Source organism: Arachis hypogaea, chromosome 5, assembly GCF_003086295.3.
Source record: "Arachis hypogaea cultivar Tifrunner chromosome 5, arahy.Tifrunner.gnm2.J5K5, whole genome shotgun sequence".
In the NCBI taxonomy this organism is placed as follows: Eukaryota; Viridiplantae; Streptophyta; class Magnoliopsida; order Fabales; family Fabaceae; genus Arachis; species Arachis hypogaea.
In genome coordinates this window covers 102,424,623-102,449,230 of record NC_092040.1, presented here as the reverse complement: position 1 = coordinate 102,449,230, position 24,608 = coordinate 102,424,623, and the positions used below count along the sequence as shown (strand labels likewise).

The 24,608-nt window shown below is 31.6% G+C and overlaps 1 protein-coding gene and 1 pseudogene across 2 annotated transcripts; both read right to left on the bottom strand.

The window, feature by feature from the left end:
• Positions 1–4,930: 4,930 nt before the first annotated feature.
• On the bottom strand, positions 4,931–7,603 carry LOC112803900 (probable serine/threonine-protein kinase SIS8; annotated as a pseudogene).
• A 481-nt stretch (positions 7,604–8,084) lies between these two features.
• LOC114927787 (uncharacterized) lies at positions 8,085–11,269 on the bottom strand. 2 transcript variants are annotated; one of them, XM_072237661.1, is made up of 4 exons: positions 10,764–11,268; positions 9,551–10,667; positions 8,427–8,504; positions 8,085–8,322 (listed from the first exon to the last, which is right to left on the bottom strand). In XM_072237661.1, the coding sequence occupies exons 1-2, from the start codon at positions 11,148–11,150 to the stop codon at positions 9,651–9,653; spliced, it is 1,404 nt and encodes a 467-aa protein (XP_072093762.1). In that variant the 5' UTR covers positions 11,151–11,268; the 3' UTR covers positions 8,085–8,322; positions 8,427–8,504; positions 9,551–9,650. The 2 variants fall into 2 exon arrangements, with proteins under 2 accessions (XP_072093762.1, XP_029154579.1); XM_029298746.2 differs by having other exon boundaries at positions 9,551–11,269.
• Between the last annotated feature and the right edge of the window lie 13,339 nt (positions 11,270–24,608).

The window sequence follows — 24,608 nt, the reverse complement described above, 5'->3', positions numbered from 1 at the left end:
ATGCTGGATTGTTCTTGACATTTTGATAATTTGTTAATTTGGTAAACTATTTTTGTTGTAGATTATTGTTCTTAATCTTGATCTTATTATTATTGTTTGTCATTGATTGTTGTTAACTAAATTTTGTTATTGGCTAGATGATAATATCAATAAATTTAATTCATTATTCTGGACTAATTCATTATTCTTGACTTCTTTGTCATTGGGATGCTGTTTGATCTTAAATAATGTATTTGGGAATTTTGATGATTGATGGCAAATTTTGATGTTGGTATTTTATATTTGGTTTTTTTTTTGTTATTTGACTTTTGAGTTTATATTTGAATAATATTATAACATTGTGGTTGATCTCATACTTTTAATTTGAATGATATTTTAAAATTTATATTAGATTATAATTATATTTTATTATGTTTATTTATATTTTATTTATTATTTTTTATAAAATTATTACTTCGGTTAAACCATCGATTAAACCAATAAACAATAAATTAGTAGTTAGAATGATTTGATAACCAATTCGATTTTCAGAACCTTGCATTGAACAACACGATGTATTTCTAAACAAGGGCTAAGAGCTCAAAAAATGTGTTTCTATTTCTAAACATTAATAGCTACTATTTGGAGTTTTGAATGTACAATGAAAAACCAACCTGCAAAAGACTAAATCTGAGTCATGATGAATAAACCCCACAAAGAATTCTAATATCCGTAGAAAAAAATCACTAAATATCCTATTAACATTAATTACATTATGCTAATATGCTATAGAGGAAATAAAATTTCTGTAATGAATCAGAAAAGTGTCCCAAGATTAGGTAAATGTGTCTGTTCTAGAGTATGCTACCTCAACTCATCATGTGAAGGAAAAAAAAGTTTCATTAACATAACAATGGCCTTTTATTATATCACATTCTTTTTATTTCTTTTATTTCACTTAAAAAGTAGCTAAGGTCTAGGTTAGATGACAATTTTATTTATCTCACTTGGAGTTATACCAGGTTCAAATCCTCATATATAAACAAGTATAGAACCATGCTAATAGAGTAATAGAAGAGATAGGTGTGTGAGTTAGTGTGTGTTGTATAAGGCCAAAAAACAAATGTTGATAAAAATCATATTTTATAGACAAAAACTTACATACAAATATTTTTATATGAAAATAGTATTTAAAAATAATTAAATAATTTAATAAATTTAACTAAATTATCATCTAATAATTTTTAACTATTAATTTCATATAAAAATAATTTTATGCAAGTCTATTTTATAATATTAATTAAAACAACAAATTGAAAAGATATATTTACTTTTTGTTACTATAATTAATGAGTTTGAATTAGCTTCTCAATCACTTTTTTAAGAAAAAGAAATGTTGACTAGACTAAAGAAAATTTATGTTTGATCCACTAAAAAAATCATTTTAAAAGATTAAAAACATTTAATTTTAATATACAAAAAATATAAATTATTTTATATTTTTAATTAATTATATAATTTTTTAAATTTCTATTCTTATTATTTTTACAAAAATAACATCACGCAATTAAATATATGTATATAATAAAATATTAAAGTACTTTTATACTTTTTTTTCCCATCAAATTTAAACCAAAAGATATTATATTTACGAGTTTGATAAAAATATAAACAATATTATTTTTTCCAGTACGAAGAGTGAAAGAGTTAGGCTTTATTTAGTAAAACTTTTACGTTTTAAAAATAGTTTATAAAAATAACTTTTAAAAGATACAAACAACAACAACAAAGTCTTGTCCCACTAAGTGGGGTCGGCTACATGAATCAAATGACGCAATTGTGCTCTGTCATGTATCATGTCTACAGAGAGACCGTTTACATGTAGATCTCGTTTGACCACCTCCTGGATTGTCTTCTTAGGTATTCCTCTGCCTTTCGCCCTTTTTCCATCTTCCATCTCATCCACCCTCCTGACTGGATTTCTATCGGTCTTCTTCTCACATGTCCAAACCACCTGAGACGCGATTCAACCATCTTTTCCACAATAGGTGCTACTCCAACTCTCTCCCTTATATCTTCATTCCTTATTTTATCCAATCGCGTATGACCACTCATCCATCTCAACATCTTCATCTCTGCCACACTCAGCTTATGTTCGTGCTCCCCTTTAGCCGCCCAACACTTCGTACCATACAGCATAGCCGGTCTTATAGCGGTGCGATAGAATTTACCTTTAAGTTTTAAAGGCACTTTTTTGTCGCATATAAAACCAGATGCACTCCGCCATTTTGACCAACCTGCTTGGATCCTATAATTTACATCCTGTTCAATCTCTCCATTATCCTATATGATGCACCCAAGATACTTAAAACTTTTAACTTTTCGTAGGATGTTTTCTCCAATCTTCACCTCTATATTGGGATTTTTCCTTCTCAGACTGAACTTACATTCCATATATTCTGTCTTGCTACGGCTTATGCGCAGACCATACACTTCTAAAGCTTCTCTCCATAACTCCAACTTCTTATTTAGGTCTTCCCTTGACTCTCCCATAAGGACGATATCATCGGCAAAAAGCATGCACCATGGCACAGGCTCTTGGATGTGCTCTATGAGTACTTCCAAGACTAATGTGAAAATGTATGGACTTAAGGATGATCCCTGGTGTAATCCTATACCAATAGGGAATTCCTCTGTCACACCACCTTGAGTCTTCACACTAGTTGTGGCCCCATCATACATGTCTTTAATTGCCCGAATATATGCGATCCTTACTCTCCTCTTTTCTAAAACCTTCCATAAGACCTCCCTTGGTACCCTATCATACGCTTTTCCAAATCAATAAACACCATATGTAGATCACTTTTATTACTACGATACCTCTCCATCATCCTTCTTAATAGGTACATCGCTTCAGTGGTAGATCTTCCTGGCATAAATCCAAATTGGTTCTCTGTTACTTGTGTCTCTTTTCTCAACCCCCGTTCTATCACCATTTCCCATAACTTCATAGTATGACTCATAAGCTTAATCCCTCTATAGTTTTCGCAACTTTGTATATCCCCCTTATTCTTGTAGATAGGTACCAATGTGCTCTTTCTCCACTCATCATGCATCTTCTTTGACCTTAAAATCTCATTAAAAAGCTTGGTTAACCAGTTGATGCCTTTTTCTCCAAGACCCTTCCAAACCTCAATCGGGATATTATCAGGTCCTACTGCCCTGCCATTTTTCATCTGCTTTAGAGCCTCTTTTACCTCGAAGTCTCGAATCCTTCGATAGTAGTCAAAGTTTTGATCTTCTTTCCTTGTGCATAATCGACCAAGGCTCGGAAGAGTCTTCTGTCCCTCATTAAATAACTCGTAGAAGTAGCTCTTCCACCTTTCATTAATCTTCTCCTCTTGAGCCAACACATCTCCATCCTTATCCTTTATGCACTTAACCTGATCCAAATCTCTCGTTCTTCTTTCCCGACTCTTTGCGATTCTATATATACATTTTTCTCCTTCTTTCGTGCCCAAAGACTAGTAGAGACCCTCATATGCTCTTGTTCTTGCTTCACTTACAGTCACTTTTGTCTCTTTCTTAGCTGCCTTATATTTTTCCCAGTTATCTGCATTGCGACATAAAGACCACTCTATAAAGCATTTCATTTTTATCTTTATCTTTTCTTGTATACTCGCATTCTACCACCAGGACTCCTTGTCTCTTGGTCCTATTCCTTTAGATTCACCAAAACTTTCTTTTACTATTCTTCTGATAACTTCTGCCATCTCCCTCCACATCTCTTCCGCGCTTCCATTCCGATCCCACTTTGCCTCTTCTCCTACCCGTCTTAGGAAGCTTCTTTGTTCCTCACCTTTCATCCGCCACCACCTCGTCCTTGGGTTTTTCGTATGATGTCTTTTCCTCAACTTTTGCTCAATGCGAAAATCCATGACGAGCACCCTATGTTGTGTTGTCAAACTCTCTCCCGGGATAATTTTACAGTTAATGCAAAATTTCTGGTCGACTCTCCTCAACAAGAAGAAGTCGATTTGAGAGTTTGTCATGTCACTCTTATAAGTTATAAGATGTTCGTCTCTCTTTTTAAAACATGTATTTGCGATGAGAAGATCAAAGGTTGAGGAAAAGTCCAAAATAGTTTTACTATCGGCATTGATCACCCCGAAACCATGGCCTCCGTGAATACTCTCATATCCCGTCACTTCTCTCCCAACATGGTCATTTATATCTCCTCCTAAAAAAATCTTATCTCCCAAAGGTATGCCTTGAACCAAACTCTCTAGATCCTCCCAAAACTTTATCTTGTGTTGTTCGTCCGAACCCACTTGCAGTGCATAGGCGCTAATCACATGAAAAGCACTTCCCTCCACCACAAGTTTGATAGAGATGATCCGATCTCCCACTCTCTTGACATCTACTACGTCTTTCTTCCACTGCTTATCCACAATTATTCCAACCCCATTCCTATTCTTCACCTTTCCTGTATACCAAAGTTTGAAACCAGAAGTATCCAACTCCCTAACCTTTGCAAAAAAATAACTTTTAAAAATGATAGCATTTATATTTGATAAATTAAATTAAAAATAATTTTCAATAAACACAAGTAACAATAACATTTAGTAAACTAACTTTTAAAATTTAAAAATACAATAATATACATTAATATAAAAATTATATTAAATTTGTAATTTTAATAAGCAAAATTATTTTTAAAAACTTCTATCTTAGATGCTTTTAAAAACACTCCTATCTTTTAAAATTTGTAACTTTGTAGATGATTTTTTTTTATTTACCAAATACAAAATAAAAAATTGTGCTTTTCAATAAAAAAATTATTTTTTAAAAAATTTTACCAAACCAAGCCTTAGACTTGGCCCCATCCAAATTAAAAAATGAAAAAAAAAAAAAAAGAGCTTATCCAATTTGCATTTACAGCACCAAACAATTTCCACACACTATCAATTTTTCTTCCATTCAAGCTACAACTGCAACATCTCATAATTTATGCATATCAAAATTTAGAATTGATTACAGCAAAATTACAAAGAATTGTGTACACAAACAAATGGTACAAACTGATAATGACTCCACTGCCAAAAAAAAAGTTACAAGTAAATGGGAAGAAAGAAATAAAAAAAAAAAGGAAAGGAAAGGGACAAGACTGAAAAGAATCACAGGACTGAATGAGCAAAAATACTATACAACTCGTCTTCCCATCATTTTCTTTATCAGCAAAAATGGAAAAAGATATGGTTAGCTGAGTCTGCACCAACTCTTATGACTGAGCCTTCTCATGGTTTCGGCACTTCAGATTGAGAACCAATGATCGGCTTGTGCAACGGCTTCAGCGCCGCCATTATTTCTGTAGTTCTCAACTTTGGATCTCTACCATACAAAAGAGTATCATATAGTCACCCCAACCATGATTGTAGGTTAAGTATTATAAAGGTTCCTAAAGCTTAAACATTTGCAAGGGCATCCCTGTATATGCGAAATATTTTCGACAAATCCCTATAGTCTAGAAGTTTTCAATTAAGTCCATATACAGTACAAATATTTTTCAACCAAATCTTCTAGTTTAAAAATTGTGTAATCAAGTCCCTATCATGCATAAAAATCTTAGAGAAAACTAGTCGTAATCACAGGGGTTTGTTGAAACTGGCTTGCACTTTATAAGGATTTTTTATTTAAAAAATGGTTATATTGAAACAAAACTACCTTGGCAAGATCAAATGTGTATTTCCTTTCATGTGATTTCATATTTGATAGAACAAGCGGTTTTCAGAATGCTATAAGCAAGAGTTCTGATATCTTAGAATAAGGATAAAATGATTGAAGAGTACACTCACGTCTCCCAGCATTGCTTGATAATATCCGTGATAGCAGGGTCCATATCATCTGGAATGACAAGGCAACGATGCTGGAAACCGACAGCACCCACAACTTGCATCGATTCATTCCACCCCAGGGCTGTTGCAAAGTAGAGAGATCCCATAATATGACTCCAAAGTATAAACATCGCACCTGGATATCCAATCACCACTTGTTATAATCATAAAATTATGAATGCTTTATAAGTGTGGCAAACCAATGAGAAGAACGACGAGACAAGGAAGCAAAGAACAACAGTTATATATAATAAAAATTCCAACTTATTTTTCCCTATGCCAGATGATTTAGGTTAGAGAGGAACACAGACTATGAAATCCTCCTCCACAAGCAAAATAAAGAAAAATTTAATGACGAAAACCAATGATAACTGAGCTTACTTTTCATTTGAAGGTTCATTTCTTAACACTTCAGGCACCATCCACTCGGCCTACAACATGTCATAAAAAATGAATATATTGCAATGGCAAACAAACGCTTAGCAGCAAAACTAAATACGTGCAGACTATTGAAACTGATCACGCATACGAAAGAGAGGAGTTTGAGGTAGAGATGAAAAGCATGTAGTTACACTAACGCCCCATTTGGCAATTATCAGAGGACACAGACCTATTTGAAAAAAGGAGACAGAGAGAAATGCACAAAGTTTCTCTTCCCTAAGACAAAATTTGCCCAATTATCTCTATCTCTCCTGTCTTTATATTTTTTGTCCAGAAAGGCAGAAACTCTTACCAAACAATAACTTTAGGCCTCAACAAAATTAAGGAAGATTTGCTCATTTGTTACCAAAGACCATTCATCGTAGTAGAGTGAGTCGGTAAAGTCTAGAGAAGAGTTACAAGAGTTAGTTATGAGAGAACTGTTGGCTGTTAGAACAGTGCCAGCTACGTAGGAGAGCTGTTAGTTACAGCTATCATAACTAACTTAAGAATGAACAGGCTGCTGTGCCTTTTGTACTAGCTTGCACAGCAAGCTACTCTTCTCTATACATAAGCACAGATTAGTGATAAGCTCACTAGTAATGCAGATCATAAATTTCTTGTCTTTCTCTTCAAATCTTCTTTTCTTTCTCACTCTCTGTTTTCTTTCTTCCTTCTCTCATTCTCTCAAACCCTATTCAATCAACATTTTCTTGGCACGTAGAACTAGTAATTGTATTATAAATTGAACATAAAATAAGCCCAGTCTAAAGATAGGTATTCATCATCACAAAAAGATTAATATAACATGCCAAACATAATGAATTTTTAAACGGCAAGAATCTCCTGGTTTTCCAAATTTTTTGTTAAAAGATAATAGCAAAGGCCTCCATTTGTGTATGTTTGTATATCTTCAGAAGAATATAAAGCACAACGAACATAAAAAATATGCAGCAAATTGTAGAACAAGAACATGAAAAAACGAATAATTCAGAAGGCAGAGGGTATGACACAGTATTTGAGCTTAGAAATGAGGATTATGACAGCTTACTGTTCCTGCAGTTGATCTGGAAGAAAGGAATGTACTGTGCTTCATTCTTGATAATCCAAAATCACATAACTATACGAAAGAAAAAAGAAAGGGTGAAAAAAAGCAATTAAACCATATCTACGGGTAGCATTCAGCATGCTATCAAGAAAATTCAATCATGACAATTAGTTGACACCTTCACAACCCAATTTTTATCAACAAGAAGATTTAGTGACTTCAGGTTCCGTTTGGTTGATGTATTTGATGAGACATAGACACAGAGACACAGACATTAAAGACATGGACATAAAATATTTGTGTCTATGTATTGTGTTTGGCAAAAATAAGAAACAAGACACATATATTTAAAAAAGACCGAATTACCCTTCATTCAACCACAAGTTTTACCACCATTACAATACACCTATTATCCCAAACAATGCATGCCATCACCATTAAATTTTTATTTCTTCTAATAATTTTTTATTTCTTCTAATACCATCTTAAATTATCATTTAAATATTAAATATATAATTATTCTTGAAAAAAAATAGAAAATTAAAGTTCTGAATTTATCAAAGATTAATCAAAATTTAAATAAATAAAAAAATTAAATGTACAAATTTTTTTTTGAAAAAAATAAAAAAGTAAATTTAGTTGTAGAATCTAAAAGAGAAAGAGAAAAAAAAAGATTTGGGAAAATAAGAAGACAAATTTTAAAAACTCAATAAGGGTAAAAGAGTAAAAAATTAGTGTCTCACAAGTTGTGTCTCAGTGTCTCACCAAATTGGAGGTACACAAATTTAGTGTCTCCGTGTCCATCCGTGTCCTCCCGTGTCCTTCGAAAATCTGTGTCTCATCAAACCAAACAGCAGACATGTGTCACCGTGTACCACTGTGTCTATGTCTCAGTGTCTATGTCTCAGTAACCAAACGCTACCTCAAGTCACGGTGTACAATCACTGGAGTGCAGTTGTGCAAATGGTTTATTCCTCGGGCCTGTAGATTCAAAGAGATATATGTCACGTCAACTGAGTTTCACTGATTATGGCAATAATTTGCTTAATGAAACTACATCGCAATAAAATAAAACAGAATCTTACAGTATCGAGGGCCATCTCAACTGCCTTTGCTCATCTAATTGATTGTTTGGCAGATGAATTAGTCTGTACAAACTTCCTCTGCATAGCAAATATAAAGTTCAGACTTCGGAGTCATTAAAAGTAATCCTTCCAGAACAACATTAATCAAAATAATAAATAAATGCAGAGAAATCCAGCAAATAAAATCAAATTCAATTTCAAAGAGTTCTGTATCGTTTCACTTGTAACACCTCCGTCACAACAACACACAATGAAACTCCAAGTCAGTAAGAGTTTTTTTAAAATGCTAACAATCAGAGAGTCAAAGACAATGGAATAATGTCTACACAGGATCTTAGACAAGAAATAATGAGGTAATTCATCTAAGAATTAAGAGAAAAACATCCTCTGAAAAAGTACTTCATAACGTACATATTTTCAGCAGGAGCGATTTCCAAGCATTACAACTGAGCAGCAATAATTAAGTAAATGGCCAAAAATTTTGAGACAACTGAACCATATTAACCTTAATTCAATGTTGCTCAGGATGAAGAAAAAAGGGGACATGCATTTTAGAAGGTGGGTTTAATTTTAAGATGGAAGTGAAAACCCATATAGCTTAAGAATAAATCCTTAACAGGTACTTAAATTTCCTTTTACGACAATTCCTGGAGGATCCAATCCAATAAACAATAGTTCATGGTTGCTTTTATGATAAAACAGTCATAGGAATTAGCTTGATTTATATACGGTACCTACAAAGATTAGGAAAAATAAGTTGCAGGGCAAAATAGCAGAGAACAAACAACAAACAACAACACAAAATGTTCAATCTTTTTACTTTTGCTTAGATTGTAGCATGATAAATATATGATCTCATAGAATAACAGTAAAGAACACTCTATTGCTATAAAGAGATCTTAAACACTAAATCTGTAAGCTATAACTAGGAATATCATCTAAAGAATCAATAATGTAATGGAATGAAAAAGGATGATAGCAATTGCAAAAATCAGAAGTGCAAAATTAATTAATGTTGTGGCATTGCCAAAGTCCTCTGACCCAACAGACACAGAATTTACAAAACTATGATACATATTCAGCAACAATGAGATGTAATTTCAATTTGAGTTGATATATCTTACCTTCTTTTAACAATTCAATAAGCCTCTAGCAACCATTTCCCGAAGAAGTTTCTCCGCCATGTCATTCTCATCTTTTTCAAACAAAGCACGGATAACAGTTTCAAAAGTCACAGCATCTGGTAAGCAACCATTGCCTTCCATTGATCATAATATTGTATGTCCTCACATTTGGACGATAGCCTTTAACCGAAAGATCTTGAAAAATCTCTTTTGCATCTATAAGTCTTCCATCTTTGCATACGCCATCTATAAGTATATTGTAAGTGTATATATCTGAATCAATGGCACACTCTTTCATTTGATTGAATAACATAAATGCCTCGTTAGCTTGTTGGTTTTTGAACATCCCATTCAACAACGAATGATAAGTGACTACATCAGCAGGTTGACCTCTACGATGCATCTCGACAACAAGCTCCAAAGCACGGGAGATTCTCTTCGATTTGCTCAAGCCATCAAAAAGAATGTTGTAAGTTACCGTGTTTGGAACCAAGTTCTTGCGACGCATTTCTTCGAAGAGATTCAAGGCTTCATCGACCATTTTACTTTTGCAGAAGCCATTAATCATGATACTGTAACTTTGAACATCAAGTGAAACTCTAGTTTGGGCCATTGTGTTGAATATATATTTTGCCTTATTTACCTGATTAACCAAACAATATCCATCCATTAAGCTGGTATAAGTAACCACATCTGGTTTCACACCATGTTTTGCCATTACAGCCAATACACTCTTGGCATGTTTGATCTTTCCTTCTTTGCATAGCCCATCGATCAAAATACTATAGGTATAAACATCAGGAGTAATGTTTCTAAGCACCATATCACTTAACAAATCAATGGCTTCCTTATATTGACCCACAAGACACAATCCAAAAATGAGAGAACTGTATGTGATAACATTAGGATAAATTCCCTTAGCAAGCATTTCAGAAAATAAATGAAAAGCCTGACTTACAAGTGTATCCTTGCAGAGGCTATTAATAATTGCGCTGTACATGAAGACATCAGGAGCAATGCCATAACGTGGGATGTTTCTCAACACTTGAATAGCAGCTGATGTGTGTCCGGTCTTACAGAGGCCATTGATCAAGGTCCCATAAGTGACTTGATTAAACTGAAATCCATGAGCCAGCACTCTGTCATGAAAGTGCACTGCTTTTTCAACATTACCACAGAGACAGAGACCTTTAACGAGTGTATTCAATGTTACCGTATTAGGTTGATAATCCATTCTGAAAATCTTGGCCAATACAGAGAAAGCAAGCGTCATACGACCCATGCCGCAACAACAATTAATTATGATGCTCAAAGTAAATAAGTCGGGAGCGATTCCTCTGGCTTGCAATTGCTGAAAAAGGGAAATGGCGGCGTGGAAATGCTTCGTCTTGGAAAGAGATCCCAAAATCTGGTTAAATTGGATGATGGGAGGAGTACGACGCATAGAGAGCATGCGAGTGAAGGAATCAACAGCTTCATCAACTTGGCGAGTAGAATGAGAGTGAAGGGATGAAGAGGAAGGGAAGGAAAGAAAATTAGGGATTTGAAGAAGAGAATACCTAAAAATGAAAGTGATCCTTGAGGTTGAGGATGACAACATTTTAATTTTAGAGATTCGCACTGTCGCTGTTGTCGAAGTTTGAGGGAGTTTGCTAACTCTGTGGAAATAGTCCTCTGTTTCCAACACCCCCCATACTAATGAAAGGTCTCCAGACTCCAGTCCCCTTTTACTTGGGTTCTATTGATTTTATAAGTATTTGACAACAATTTAATCACTAAAATAAATATTTTTTTTATAAAAGAATGAAATTTTTGTAGTAGAGTAATAAATATTTTTTAAATCAAATAATCAATTTTTTCATGAATATTAAAAGTTAGGAACCAATCAAATATCTATTTTTGGTACTTTTATTTTTATTTTATTTACAAATATATATAAATTTAGTTGATCATATTATTTATATAATTTTATTATAAATTTGAATTTAGTTCGATTTTATTTTTTTTAAAGTTCGATTATAAATATAAATTCAATTATTATTTAAAGTGTGATTATATATTTGTGATTATTTTATTTTTTTAATAGGATAGTGCTAGGAAATTAATGACCTAAGTGTACAATGGACTAAATCTTTGGTCCATGAATAAAATGAACATCATCCATACTATCAAGAATACCGAATAAATAAACATCTCATGTCATAAAATCACTCATCCCAAAAACTTAAGTTGATTTTTGGGTTCACCAAGAATCGAACTCCTGACTTTCCGAATCTAGAACTCTAATATCATATTATGAAACTACTCATCCCAAAAGCGTAATCTGATAGGACAATATAACACTAATAATTATATCTCTAATACTTCCTAATCCTCCATTTTACATATTATACGCTTAAACCATTGGCTCCCTATACTTTTCTTTTTTTAATAATACGGGTGGTTCATTTTTAAATTAATATAAAATGATTGTATTAAAAGTATTAGTACCCTTGTAAAACAAGGATATATAGCCTTCCCCCTCCCCTCTTTTAATATCACAAGTTGCACAACTTAATGCAATATTTGTCTTGTTTCACATGAAAATAGGAATATTGATTGTTTTTATAATTTTTTTTCTTTTTATTTTCATAGTAATATTTTTATTATTATATCTTTTTTTTTGTTTAAGAATTTAACAACCGAGTAATTGCATTTTCCATTGAAAGATCCATAATCAAATTAAGAGAACAAAACCATTATAGCTATAAATAATAAATCTATTAATAAACAAATTAAAACAAATAGATGAACATTTTATAGTTTGTGAAATTGTTCCCTATTATATTATTCTCGCTTTCACCCAATCATCATATACGTTCTATAATGTTCACCGAATTGTGCACTTGTTTTGAGCATTCGCAAAACCTTGAATTAATAACATAACGTCTATAACTTGTATTCTTCAAATTTTGTTCACTTAGTGGATGGCTTAGTTTTAACCTTCAATTTGCGTTGTTTTGTTTTCATTGCAGTACAAAGCCCACCGGTATCAAGTAAATCATCAACCAATACTATTGTGTTTGAAGCATTGAAATTTTCATGTCTAAAAAAAAGCATTGAATTTTGAAATATTTACAAGTTAAATAAAATTTAAGCAGTTTTAAAGTAATTTATATATGACAAATATATTTATTTGAAGTTAATTTTTAAAATTATTTCTAAAAAAATAGAAAAACTATCATCTTTTTGGATTTGAAAACAACTAAATCCTCTCAAAGTAGATGAGGAAAAATTACCACGATCCTTTCATGGATAATTTATACAAGGCAAAAGTATTATTTTAGACTTTAAGGTTTCAGTTAAATTTTAATTTAATTCTTAACGCTTAAAATATTTTTTTTTCACAAACATTTTCTTTCATTCTATTTTAAATTTTTGGTTGAAACTAAATTTTTTTTTTCAAAAATATTATTTTTCCATTATTATTGCCTTCTTATTTCTTTCATTCTTCTATTATTTTTATTTTCAACATATTAGAACCACCACCATTATAAATTTATAATCACTCTAATTACGATATTTGTCGCTACCTAAAAAAATCATAATAGAAAAAGTGTATTTTAAAAAAAATGGCTAAAAATATATCTATATTTTTTAATAATACATAGTAGTGAATAAATTTATCCAATAATAAATTAATTTATTATTAATTTCAAATCAATTAGTTTGTTAATTTTACATTTATCTGAGACTTATTGATATACATGTGTAATAACAAAATTCAAACTAGATTTGCTGGTTTCAGATATAAATCTGGACCCTAAAATGTTTGGTCCCCCTGCTAAATCATCAAGTGCAACAGGACTTATTCGTTTTGGTGTTCCAAGCGTTTTTGCTTTGTTGGCTGCTGCTCTATTTTAGATTAATAGTCCAACAAAAATCATGTATATGAATCTTTATTTATTTGATGCTGAAATTTTTTTATTTTTTATTATCATTTTTGGGATGGGAGCTTGCTTGCTTCGATGAGATTATATTATGAGATTTCATGTGATCAATTGCAACCAAAACGCATGTACTTAGAGCTATCATAGAGCAATTCAATGATTCTTTAATTCTTTAATCATTTTGCCATATTACAATATCTTCATTAATGTATTAACATTTTTTTTATACAAAGAAAGCAGAATAAAATCTGCAGAATTGGAAGAAGATATTATTCTTGAATATGAATTATATAACAATCTGAATAGTTGAATCATTAGTTCATTATACTGTTGTATATAGGGATGGCAAAAAACAATGGGGATGGAAGACAGGGATTGAGGTCAACAAGAACATGTGAAATTCCTGCGAAAATGAATTTACTTAAATGCCTTTATATACATAACAAATAACAAATACGATAAAAATAATAACAGAATTTGTACTATAATGACAAAAAAAATTACATAACATGTATATTATACGAATATGTTATGATGGCTGAATAAGTCACATTGACAAAAAATAATGTAACTGACTTTTGAAATGAAAATTTACCGAACACAATTTTTAAGTAAAGCATGAGTATTAAATTTGAAAAGAACAAAACAAGTACAAAGATGCTGGAGCTATCGTACTATTATTGGATTCCTGAAAGTGTTCGCTATTGTTGAGTGATGGTGATAAAACAAATTATTTGGAGAGAAAAATTATGATTGAATGATGACATCGAAAAATAGGAATTGGAAGGATATGTGCAGGGAAAATTAATATTTGGAGGCAGAATTAGCAAACACTCGAAGAATTCTGTATTGTTTCACTTTTAACACCCCCATCACACACACCACATAACAAAACTCCAAGCCAATAACTTTTTTAAAATGATAATAAACAGAGACTTAGAGACAATGGAATAATGTCTACACAAGAAATAATGAAGTAATTTATCTAAGAATTAACAGAAAAACATTCTCCGAAAAAGTATTTCAAAATGTACATATTTTCAGCAGAAGCAATTTCCAAGCAATACAACTGAGTAGCATTAATTAAGAAAATGGCCAAAAATCTTGAGATAACTAAACCATATTAGTTAGGTTGATGAAAAGCGGGGACATGCATTTTAGAAGGTGGGTTTATTTTTAAGAAGGAAGTGCAAACTATATAGCCTACGAATAAATCCTTAGTACCTATTTCAATTTCCTTTCACAACAATTCCCGGAGGACTCAATCAAATAAACAATAGCTCATGGTTGCTTATGATAAAAAGTCATAGGAATTAGTTTGATATATATATATGGTACCTACAAAGATATGTAAAATAAGTTGCACAACACAATAGCAGAGACCAAACAACAAACAACAAAACAAAATTTTCAATCTTTTTAATTTTGCTTAGTTTGTAGCATGATAAATACATGATCTCATAGAATAACAGTAAAGAACACTCTATTGCTATAAAGGGATCTTAAACACTAATTCTGTAAGCTATAACTAGGAATATCATCTAAGGAATCAATAATGTAGTGGAATGAAAAAGGATGATAGCAATTGCAAAAATCGAAAGTGCAAAATTAATTAATGTTATGGCATTGCCAAAGTCCTCTGACCCAACAGACACAGAATTTACAAAACTATAATACATATTCAGCAACAATGAGATGTAATTCAATTTGAGTTGATGTATCTTACCTTCTTTTATCCATTCAGTAAGCCTCTAGCAACCATTTCCCGAAGAAGTTTCTCCGCCATGTCATCCTCATCTTTTTCAAACAAAGCACGAATAACAGTTTCAAAAGTCACAGCATCTGGTAAGCAACCATTGCCTTCCATTTTTGACAAGAGTGCCAATGCTTCTTCAAACAAGCCCTCTTTGCAGAGCCCATTGATAATAATATTGTATGTCCTCACATTTGGATGATAGCCTTTAACGGAAAGATCTTTAAAAATCTCTATTGCATCTATAAGTCTTCCACTTTTGCACAGCCCATCTATAAGTATGTTGTATGTATATATATCTGGATCAATGCCACTCTCTTTCATTTCCTTAAATAACATAAGTGCCTTGTCAACTCGTTTGATATTGAACATCCCATCCAACAAGGAATTGTAAGTGACTACATTAGTGGATTGACCTCTTTCATGCATCTCGACAAGAAGGTCCAAAGCACAAGAGATTCTCTTTGATTTGCTCAAGCCATCAATAAGAGTGTTGTAAGTTACCGTGTTTGGAACCAAGTACTTACGACGCATTTCTTCAAAGAGATTCAAGGCTTCATCGACCATTTTAATTTTGCAGAAGCCATTAATCATGATATTGTAACTTTGAACATCAAGTGACTCTCTAATTTGGGCCATTGTGTTGAATAAATATTTTGCCTTATTTACCTGATTAACCAAACAATATCCATCCATTAAGCTGTTATAAGTAACCACATCTGGTTTCACACCACGTTTTGCCATTACAGCCAATACACTCTTAGCATCTTTGATCTTTCCTTCCTTGCATAGCCCATCAATCAAAATATTATAGGTATAAACATTAGGAGTAATGTTTCTAAGCACCATATCACTTAACAAAACTCAGGAGGAGTATACTAAAATGGAATGCGTTGAGTCGAAGAGTGCTTTCCACCTTCGAGAGTGAGACTGTGAGAGTAGCATTGAGCTTGTTGGAGGTTATTCTTTTAAGAGAAAACCCTAAACGGCCCTCACAACGAGGTTCAATAAAAAAAAAGGGTGAATTATGTTGTGATAAGAACTTATGTTTATGTCCATTTCTAATCTAACTTGGTTTATTAAAGATGATTTTATTTATTATAGTTTGAAAAATATCATCATGTGCATTTATAAACAGAGACTTAAGTCTCCGAGTAAAAAACACACAGCAATAATAAATATTTTTTTATATATATTATTAAGAGGAGTGCTACACATACAAGTCTTTTTGACTTACAAGTCTTACAAGTTATTAGGCCTTTTAATGCGTTATTCAACGTTTCCTGTTTTCAAAGCGCTACACTCAGAACGGTTCTTCCTCTTCCTCTTCCTCTTCCTCTTCCTCTTCTTCTCCTCTTCCTCTTCCTCTTCCTCTTCCTCTTCTTCATTTTTTTTCGATTTTCATGATTTCTGAAATCAAGCTTTGAAATCGTTTTGAAAAAGAAGAAGCAGCAGAAGATGAGGAGAAAGAGAAAGAGTTCTGAATTATGCAACGAATTTTGGGTGTATTTCTTAAATCCTTTGGGTGTATTTTTCATAATCCTTTAGGTGTATTTCTGTAATCCTTTTGAAGATAATGGAATTTCAGAAATACACTCAAACGATTACAGAAGTACACCCAAAATGATTACAGAAATACACCCAAAGGATTACAGAAATACACCCAAACGGTTATAGGAATTCACCCAAACGATTATAGAAATACACCCAAAAGATTACAGAAAATACACCCAAAAGATTACAAAACTACACCCAAAGGATTTAAAGAAATACACCCAAAATTCGTTGAAGTGCATCTTATGCATAATTCAGAACTCTTTCTCTTTCTCCTCCGCATCTTCGGCTGCTTCTTCTTCTTCAAAAATGATTTCACCATGAAAAATCGGAAAAAAAAAAGAGAAAACAGAGAGAAAAGAACGTAAATGAAGAAGAAGAGGAAGACGATGAAGAAGAACATGCAGAAACGAAAGAAAAGGAGAAGAAGAAGAGTAAGAGGAAGAAGAATGTGCAGCAAGAAGAAGAAGAAGGAGAAAGAGAAGGCAATAAACGAAAAAAAAAGAAGAAGAAGGAGAAGACGAAGAGGAAGAAGAATAGTTCGAAGCGCGTTTTGAGCATTAGTTTTAATTGAACTTGTAAGGTTTACAAGCCTTAATCGCTTGTATGCGAAGAATTACTCTATTATTAATATCTCTCTTTATATTTCTTTATTTTATTTGTTACCTCTTCCTTATTTATTATTTAGTTATTTTATAACACGTTATCAACACGAAACTCTAACAAAATTTTAGGAAGACTCCAGGTAACATTTTTATTATGTCGAAACTCTCTCATCTTGAATATAATGCTTTTGATATATTTGGAAACAATTATTTATCATGGATACTAGATGCTAAAATCCATCTTAATTCAATGAATCTTGAAGATACCATTAAGGTTGAAAATAATACATTCCAAAAGGATATAGCCAAAGCCATAATTTTTCTTTGTCGTCATCTTGATGTATGATTGAAAAGAAAATATCTCACATTAAAAGATCCTGCAGATATGTGGAAAGACCTTAAAAAAAGGTACAATCATGTGATACTTCCTCAAACTCGATATGTTGGAGAAAACTTTTTCAACCTTCCATGCCTCGAATGTACTCCTGCTGCAGCAGTATCGAAAAAAAGGGTTTAAAAAATATTCTAAGTTAATTTCTTGCCTTCTTGTTGCTGAGCGCAACATTGAGTTGCTCTTGAAAAATCATGAAGCGCGCCCAGCTGGCGCCGGCCCATTTCCTGAAACAAATGCAGTAAATCATAACCCCATAAGAGGTAAATAGCAAGATATTGGTAATAAGAAAAATTATGGAAGGAAGAAGAATTATATTCACAAGAAAGGATCTCACCAGAAGTGGGATAAATAAAGAAACAATGGCCAAAGTAAATCAATTGATGATAAATGTTTCCGTTGTGGTGGAAAGGGCCATTGGTCACGTACCTGTCGTACCCCAAGGCACCTAGTTGATCTTTATCAAGCATCCTTGAAAAAGGATGACAAAGAAAAAGAAAAAAATTTTGTTTCAAATGATGAAAATTCCACCACTCATTATGATATATTTAATTTCTTTGAGAATTTTGAAAGAAATATTGGCTATTTGATCAATGATGGAATATTTTAATATGTGTGTTTGTGAAGTATTCATGTGAATAATTTTATTGTGCATGTACTTCTGCTCATTTTATTATTATTATTATCATTTGTCTTTGAAGAAAAATGGTAAGGACATATTCTGAAAATATTTGCCTTGCGGATAGTGTAAGTTCACACACTATTCTTAAAAGTGATATATATTTTACTCATCTTGTGCCAAAAGAAGAATATGTTAATACTATTATTGGCCCGGACAATGTGATAGAAGGCTCCGAAAGAGCTATAATTTTGTTTTCTTGAGGAACAAAATTTATAATAAATAATGCACTATTATCTACCAAGTCTCTAAGACTCTTGTTGAGCTTTAAAGATATTCGCCGAAATGGATATCATATTAAGACTATAAATGAGGAAAATCATGAGTACTTATATATCACAACTCATGATTCAAATGAAAATGTTATATTAGAAAAGTTGCCCTCACTTTCATCTGGGATATATTATACCAAGATTAGTGCAATTGAATCACATGTCACTGTAAACCAAAAGTTTACTAGCCCAAATGAATTCATAACTTGGCATGATAGATTGGGTCTTTCGGGAATAACCATGATGAGGAGAATTATTGAAAATTCCCATGGACATTCACTAAAGAACTAGAAGATTCTTAAAACTAGTGAATTTTGTTGCGCTGCATGTTCTCAAGGGAAGTTAATTTTAAGACCATCACCAGTAAAATTTGGATTTGAGTTCCCTGAATTCCTAGAAAGGATTCAAGGTGATATATGTGGGCTTATTCATCCACCATGTGGATCTTTTAGATATTTTATGGTCCTAATAGACGCATCTTCGAGATGGTCACATGTGTGCTTATTATCTTCTCGCAACCTGGCGTTTGCGAGATTATTGGCTCAAATTATTCTATTAAAAGCATAATTTCCAGAAAATTCAATCAAAATAATTCATCTTGATAATGCTGGTGAATTTACTTTCCAAGCCTTTGATGCTTATTGTATGGCTAATGGAATAAGTGTTGAACATCCAGTAGCTTATGTTCACACACAAAATGGGTTAGCAGAATCACTTATTAAACGCCTCCATTGATTGCTAGACCCTTACTTATGAGAACAAATCTCCCAACCTCGGTTTGGAGGCATGCTATTTTACATGTCGCAGCATTTTTTCGTTTGAGGCCAACGAGTTACCATCGGTTTTCTTCTATGCAATTAGCTTTTGGCCAGCATCCAAATATTTTCCATTTAAGGATATTTGGGTGTGCGATATATATTCCCATTGCACCACCTAATCGCACCAAAATGGGACTCCAAAGAAAATTGGGGATATATGTTAGATATGATTCTCCTTCTATAGTGAGGTATCTTAAGATACAAATTGGAGATGTATTTAAAACCCAGTTTGCGAATTGTCATTTTGATGAATCAAAAATCCCAACATTAGGGAGAGAGAATAAGCTTCCTGAAAAGGAACTTAATTGGAATGCATCATCGTTGATGCATTTAGATCCTCGATCAGGGCAATGTGAACTAGAAGTTCAAAAGATTATACATTTGCAAAGAATAGCAAATGAATTGCCTGATGTATTTTCCGATACAAAGAGGATAACTAAATCTTATATACCAGCGAAAAATGGCCCAATTCGAATTGATGTCCCAGTAGGACAAGTAGCCACTGAAGCAAATTCACACTAGAAGCGTGGCAGGCCTGTCGGTTCTAAAGACAAAAATTCTCGAAAAAGAAAAGAGGTAAATATGATTCCTGTTGAAAAAGACATAGTAAAGACACCTGCAGTTGTCCTAAATTCTGATATAGTGTTAATGCCAGAAGACGTTCAGGTACCTGAAAATTGTGAAAATGACGAGATCTCGATAAATTATGTCTTTATAGGAAAGAAATGGAACCAAAATAAGACAATTGTCAATGAAATATTTGCATATAATATGGCACTAAATATCATGCATGAAAGTAAGGATCTTGAGGCAAGATCAGTCGAAGAATGTCGACAAAAGAATGATTGGACAAAATGGAAAGAAGCTATGAAGGCTGAATTAGACTCACTTGCAAAACGTGAAGTCTTTGGACCTGTAGTCTGTACACCTGAAGATGTAAAACCTATTGGATACCGATGGGTATTTGTGAGAAAACAAAATGAGAAAAATGAAATTGTGCGCTACAAAACCCGACTTGTGGCACAAGGTTTTTCAGAAAGGCCCGGTATAGATTATGAAGAAACGTATTTTCCTGTAGTGGATGTGATAACATTGCGTTATTTGGTCAATTTATCTGCATATCATAAACTGCATATGCATTTAATGGATGTGGTAACAGCCTATTTATACGGCTCATTAGATCGGAATATCTATATGAAAGTCCCTGAAGGACTAAAGATATCTAAACCATCCAATGAATATTCATAAGGGTTATACTCAATCAAATTGTAAAGATCTTTATATGGTCTAAAGTAATCTGGACGAATGTGGTATAATCGTCTTACTGAGTATCTGGCCAAAAAATGGATTCAAGAATGATGATATCTGCCCGTGCGTTTTCATAAAGAAATTTGCATCTGGATTCATTATAATTGCTATATACGTTGATGATTTAAATATCATTGGAACTCCTGAAGAGCTTCCAACAATTATAAAAACTCTAAAAGAAGAGTTTGAGATGAAAGATCTTGGAAAAACTAAATTTTGTCTCGGCCTGCATATCGAGCATACAAAAAATGGGATCTTTATTCATTAAACAACATACACAGAAAAGATCTTGAAGAAATTTTATATGGATAAGTCGCATCCATTAAGTACTCCAATGATCGTAAAATCTTTGGATGTGGAAAAGGATCAATTCTGTTCTAAGAAAGAAAATGAAGATATCCTTGGTCCTGAAGTACTATATCTTAGTGTCATTGGAGCGCTGATGTATCTTGCTAATTATACACGACCTGATATATCATTTGCTGTGAATTTACTAGCAAGATATAGTTCCTCTCCAACCAGAAGACATCGGAGTGGAATCAAAAAATCTTTCGATATCTTCATGGAACGGTTGATATGGGATAGTTTTATCCCTATGGATCCAAGTCACAACTAGTTGGCTATGCAGATGTTGGATACTTGTCTGATCCACACAAAGGGAGATCTCAAACAGGATACCTGTTTATATATGGTGGTACAGCTATATCATAGAGGTCCACAAAACAGACAATAGCAGCAACCTCCTCTAATCATGCCGAAATACTAGCGATTCATGAAGCAAGTCACGAGTATTTTTGGCTCAAGAGTTTGATCCAATATATTCTGTCATCATGTGGACTAATTGATCATAAGTTAACTCCAACTGTCCTATTTGAAGATAATACAACATGCATTGCTCAACTTAAAGGCGGATATATCAAAGGTGATAGAACAAAGCATATTTCTCCCAAATTCTTCTTCACTCGTGATCTTCAAAATCAAGGAATAATTGATGTCTAACAGATCCGCTCAAGTGACAATCTGGCAGATTTATTTACAAAGTCACTCCCAAAATTCTCCTTTGAAAGATTGGAACATGAGATTGGGATGCGCCGATTTCAAGACATTAAATGATGTCGACAAGAGGGGGAGACTGTACTCTTTCTTCCTTGGTCAGGTTTTTTTCAATTGGGTTTTTCTTGACAAGGTTTTTAATGAGGCAGTCCCTATCACTAAAGGATATTGTACTATTTTTCCTTCACTAAAGTTTTTTTCCACTGGGTTTTTCTTTAGTAAGGTTTTAACGAGGCAATAATCCTAAATGGTCATCCAAGGGGGAGTGTTGTGATAAGATCTTATGTGGATGCCCATTTCCAATGTAGCTTGGTTTATCAAGGATGACTCCATTTATTGTAGTTTGAAAAATATCATCATGTGCATCTATAAATAGAGACTTAAGCCTCTGAATAAAAGAACACCCCGCAACAATAAACATTCTCTTCTTTCTTTCTACACTATTAATATTTCTCTCTTTATATTTCTTTATTTTATTTGTTACCTCTTCCTTATTTATTTATTTAGTTATTTTATAACAAATTATATGGTAAAGATGATAGATTTTTTTTTTAATAGAATAAAAGAGAGATTGATAAAGGTAGAACCCACATTTTAAATAACAATAAAATAATAAAAAATAACTATAAAAGAAATTTATACTCTTTCTTTATACCACTTCAATCTTCATAGTAGAGTGTCTCATAAAAAAAATACCGTCTCCAACCTTTAACCTTTATTTCTGTGTGACTGATTAGTCATTTAATTAATATTTTTTACATTAATAGAATAAATTTGTGTAACCTACTAAATTATTAATTTATTCATTAAAAATTAATTAGGATTGATATATTTTTTTTGGAAGCTTTGTTGTATTTTAGGAAATTATTAGAATTGTTTAAGTTTTTTATTTTTTTATTATTTTTTTAATACATTGACTAAATTTGTTGTGTAAAATTAAAAAATATGAGTAATTTTTAAATTATTTTTACTTATAAAAAATAAATTAAGAATATATTAGTGATTAACATGTCCCGTAAACATGTTTTGGAAAGATATCATTAATACAAGGACTAATTAATTTCACAATACTAAAAAATAATGGCCAAAATAGTTTTTTTTTTTAGACTTCTTACTATTGTTGGAAGAAATTATCAAAAATCGGGATAGATATTCACTCTTTGTTTAATAATAATAATACCAAAAATAATAATAATAGTTAAGTTTAATTATTTTGTTAATTGTTAAAATTTTACCAAATTTTTAATTAAATCTTTTAAAGTTTAAAATATGATAATTAAATTCTTATATTAGGTAAAAATTTATAATTAAATCTTTATTAGTTGTTATTTAAAAATATAATAATTTTAAAATATTTATTTTTAAAATATTTCATATCATTCTATCTCAAATACAAAGGTGAATATTTTAAAATAAAAAAATATTTTTTAACAGAAAAAGGTTAGAGATGATCTAATCAAAAATTTTAATATAATTTATAAATTCAATTATAAACTTTTAAATTATAAAGATTTAATTAAAATTTTTAAAATTATAAAAGTTAATAGATTAATTAAATCTAATAATAATAACAATAAAGGAACATGTTATTTTTTAGAAAAATAGTGTGGACGGATAATTTTTAGGATTTATGAGTTAGAAAATTTGTTGAGTAGTACAGTGTTAAAATATGTCGAATTAATATGTTTGAAGTAGTTAACATTACACTTACCATAATATTACTGGTATACCTGATAATTAATATACATCTATTTGTAAAAAAGTTTATGAATTCTGCTATAAAAATTTTCGGGTAAAGTGAAGGACCAAAAATATTTAATAACATGCTAAAAAAAATATAACAAAAAATTTATACTAAAACAATGTTCATGCTTTCACAATTAATTAGAGTTAGTTTTGGTTCATGGCTCTTGATAATTGTTGATTTATATAATTATATTAAAAAACTTATCAAACAACGTTGACAAATCAACTTATCATTTAAAAAAGATTGAATATAGAATAAATAAAATATTGTCACAGAATAAAACATTGCACCCCATAGCATTATCATTAAAATTAAGGACCCTAAATAATAATTTTTCACCAAGAAACAATGACTACTCTTTAAGACTGTTAATTTCAATTCATTATTTTAATGTGAATTCATTGAACAACATGTTGTATTACTAAATATATTGCTACTATTTGGAATTTTGGAGATACTATGGAAAACCTGCAAAAAATCAATTCTGAGTCCTGGTGAATAAACTCCTTGGTGAATAATATTTTTAAAAAATAAAAAAATTTAAAGATTAAATTTTTATTTGATTTTTTATATGTATTTTTTAAATAGTTATCTAAATGTTCTTATGAAATTTTAGATTAAATACATAAGCAATTTGTTAAATACAAAAGTCATTTATCACTTATAAAAAAAATATTCTTTTTTGTATTTTTAAATTATTTAAAGATATTTTTATTAATAACAAAATTCAAGTGTATTTTTGTCGACGACAAAATTATTTGAATATATTTTTTATAGTTTATCCTAACATTAATTACATCATGCTATAGAGGAAATAAAACATGTTATCCTAAGCTCAAACCTTATAATTCTATAATGAAATAAAAAAGTTGTCCCAAGACTAGACCGAAACTCATATGCAATTATTTTTATATAAAATTATTATTTAAAAATTATTAGATAATTTGAT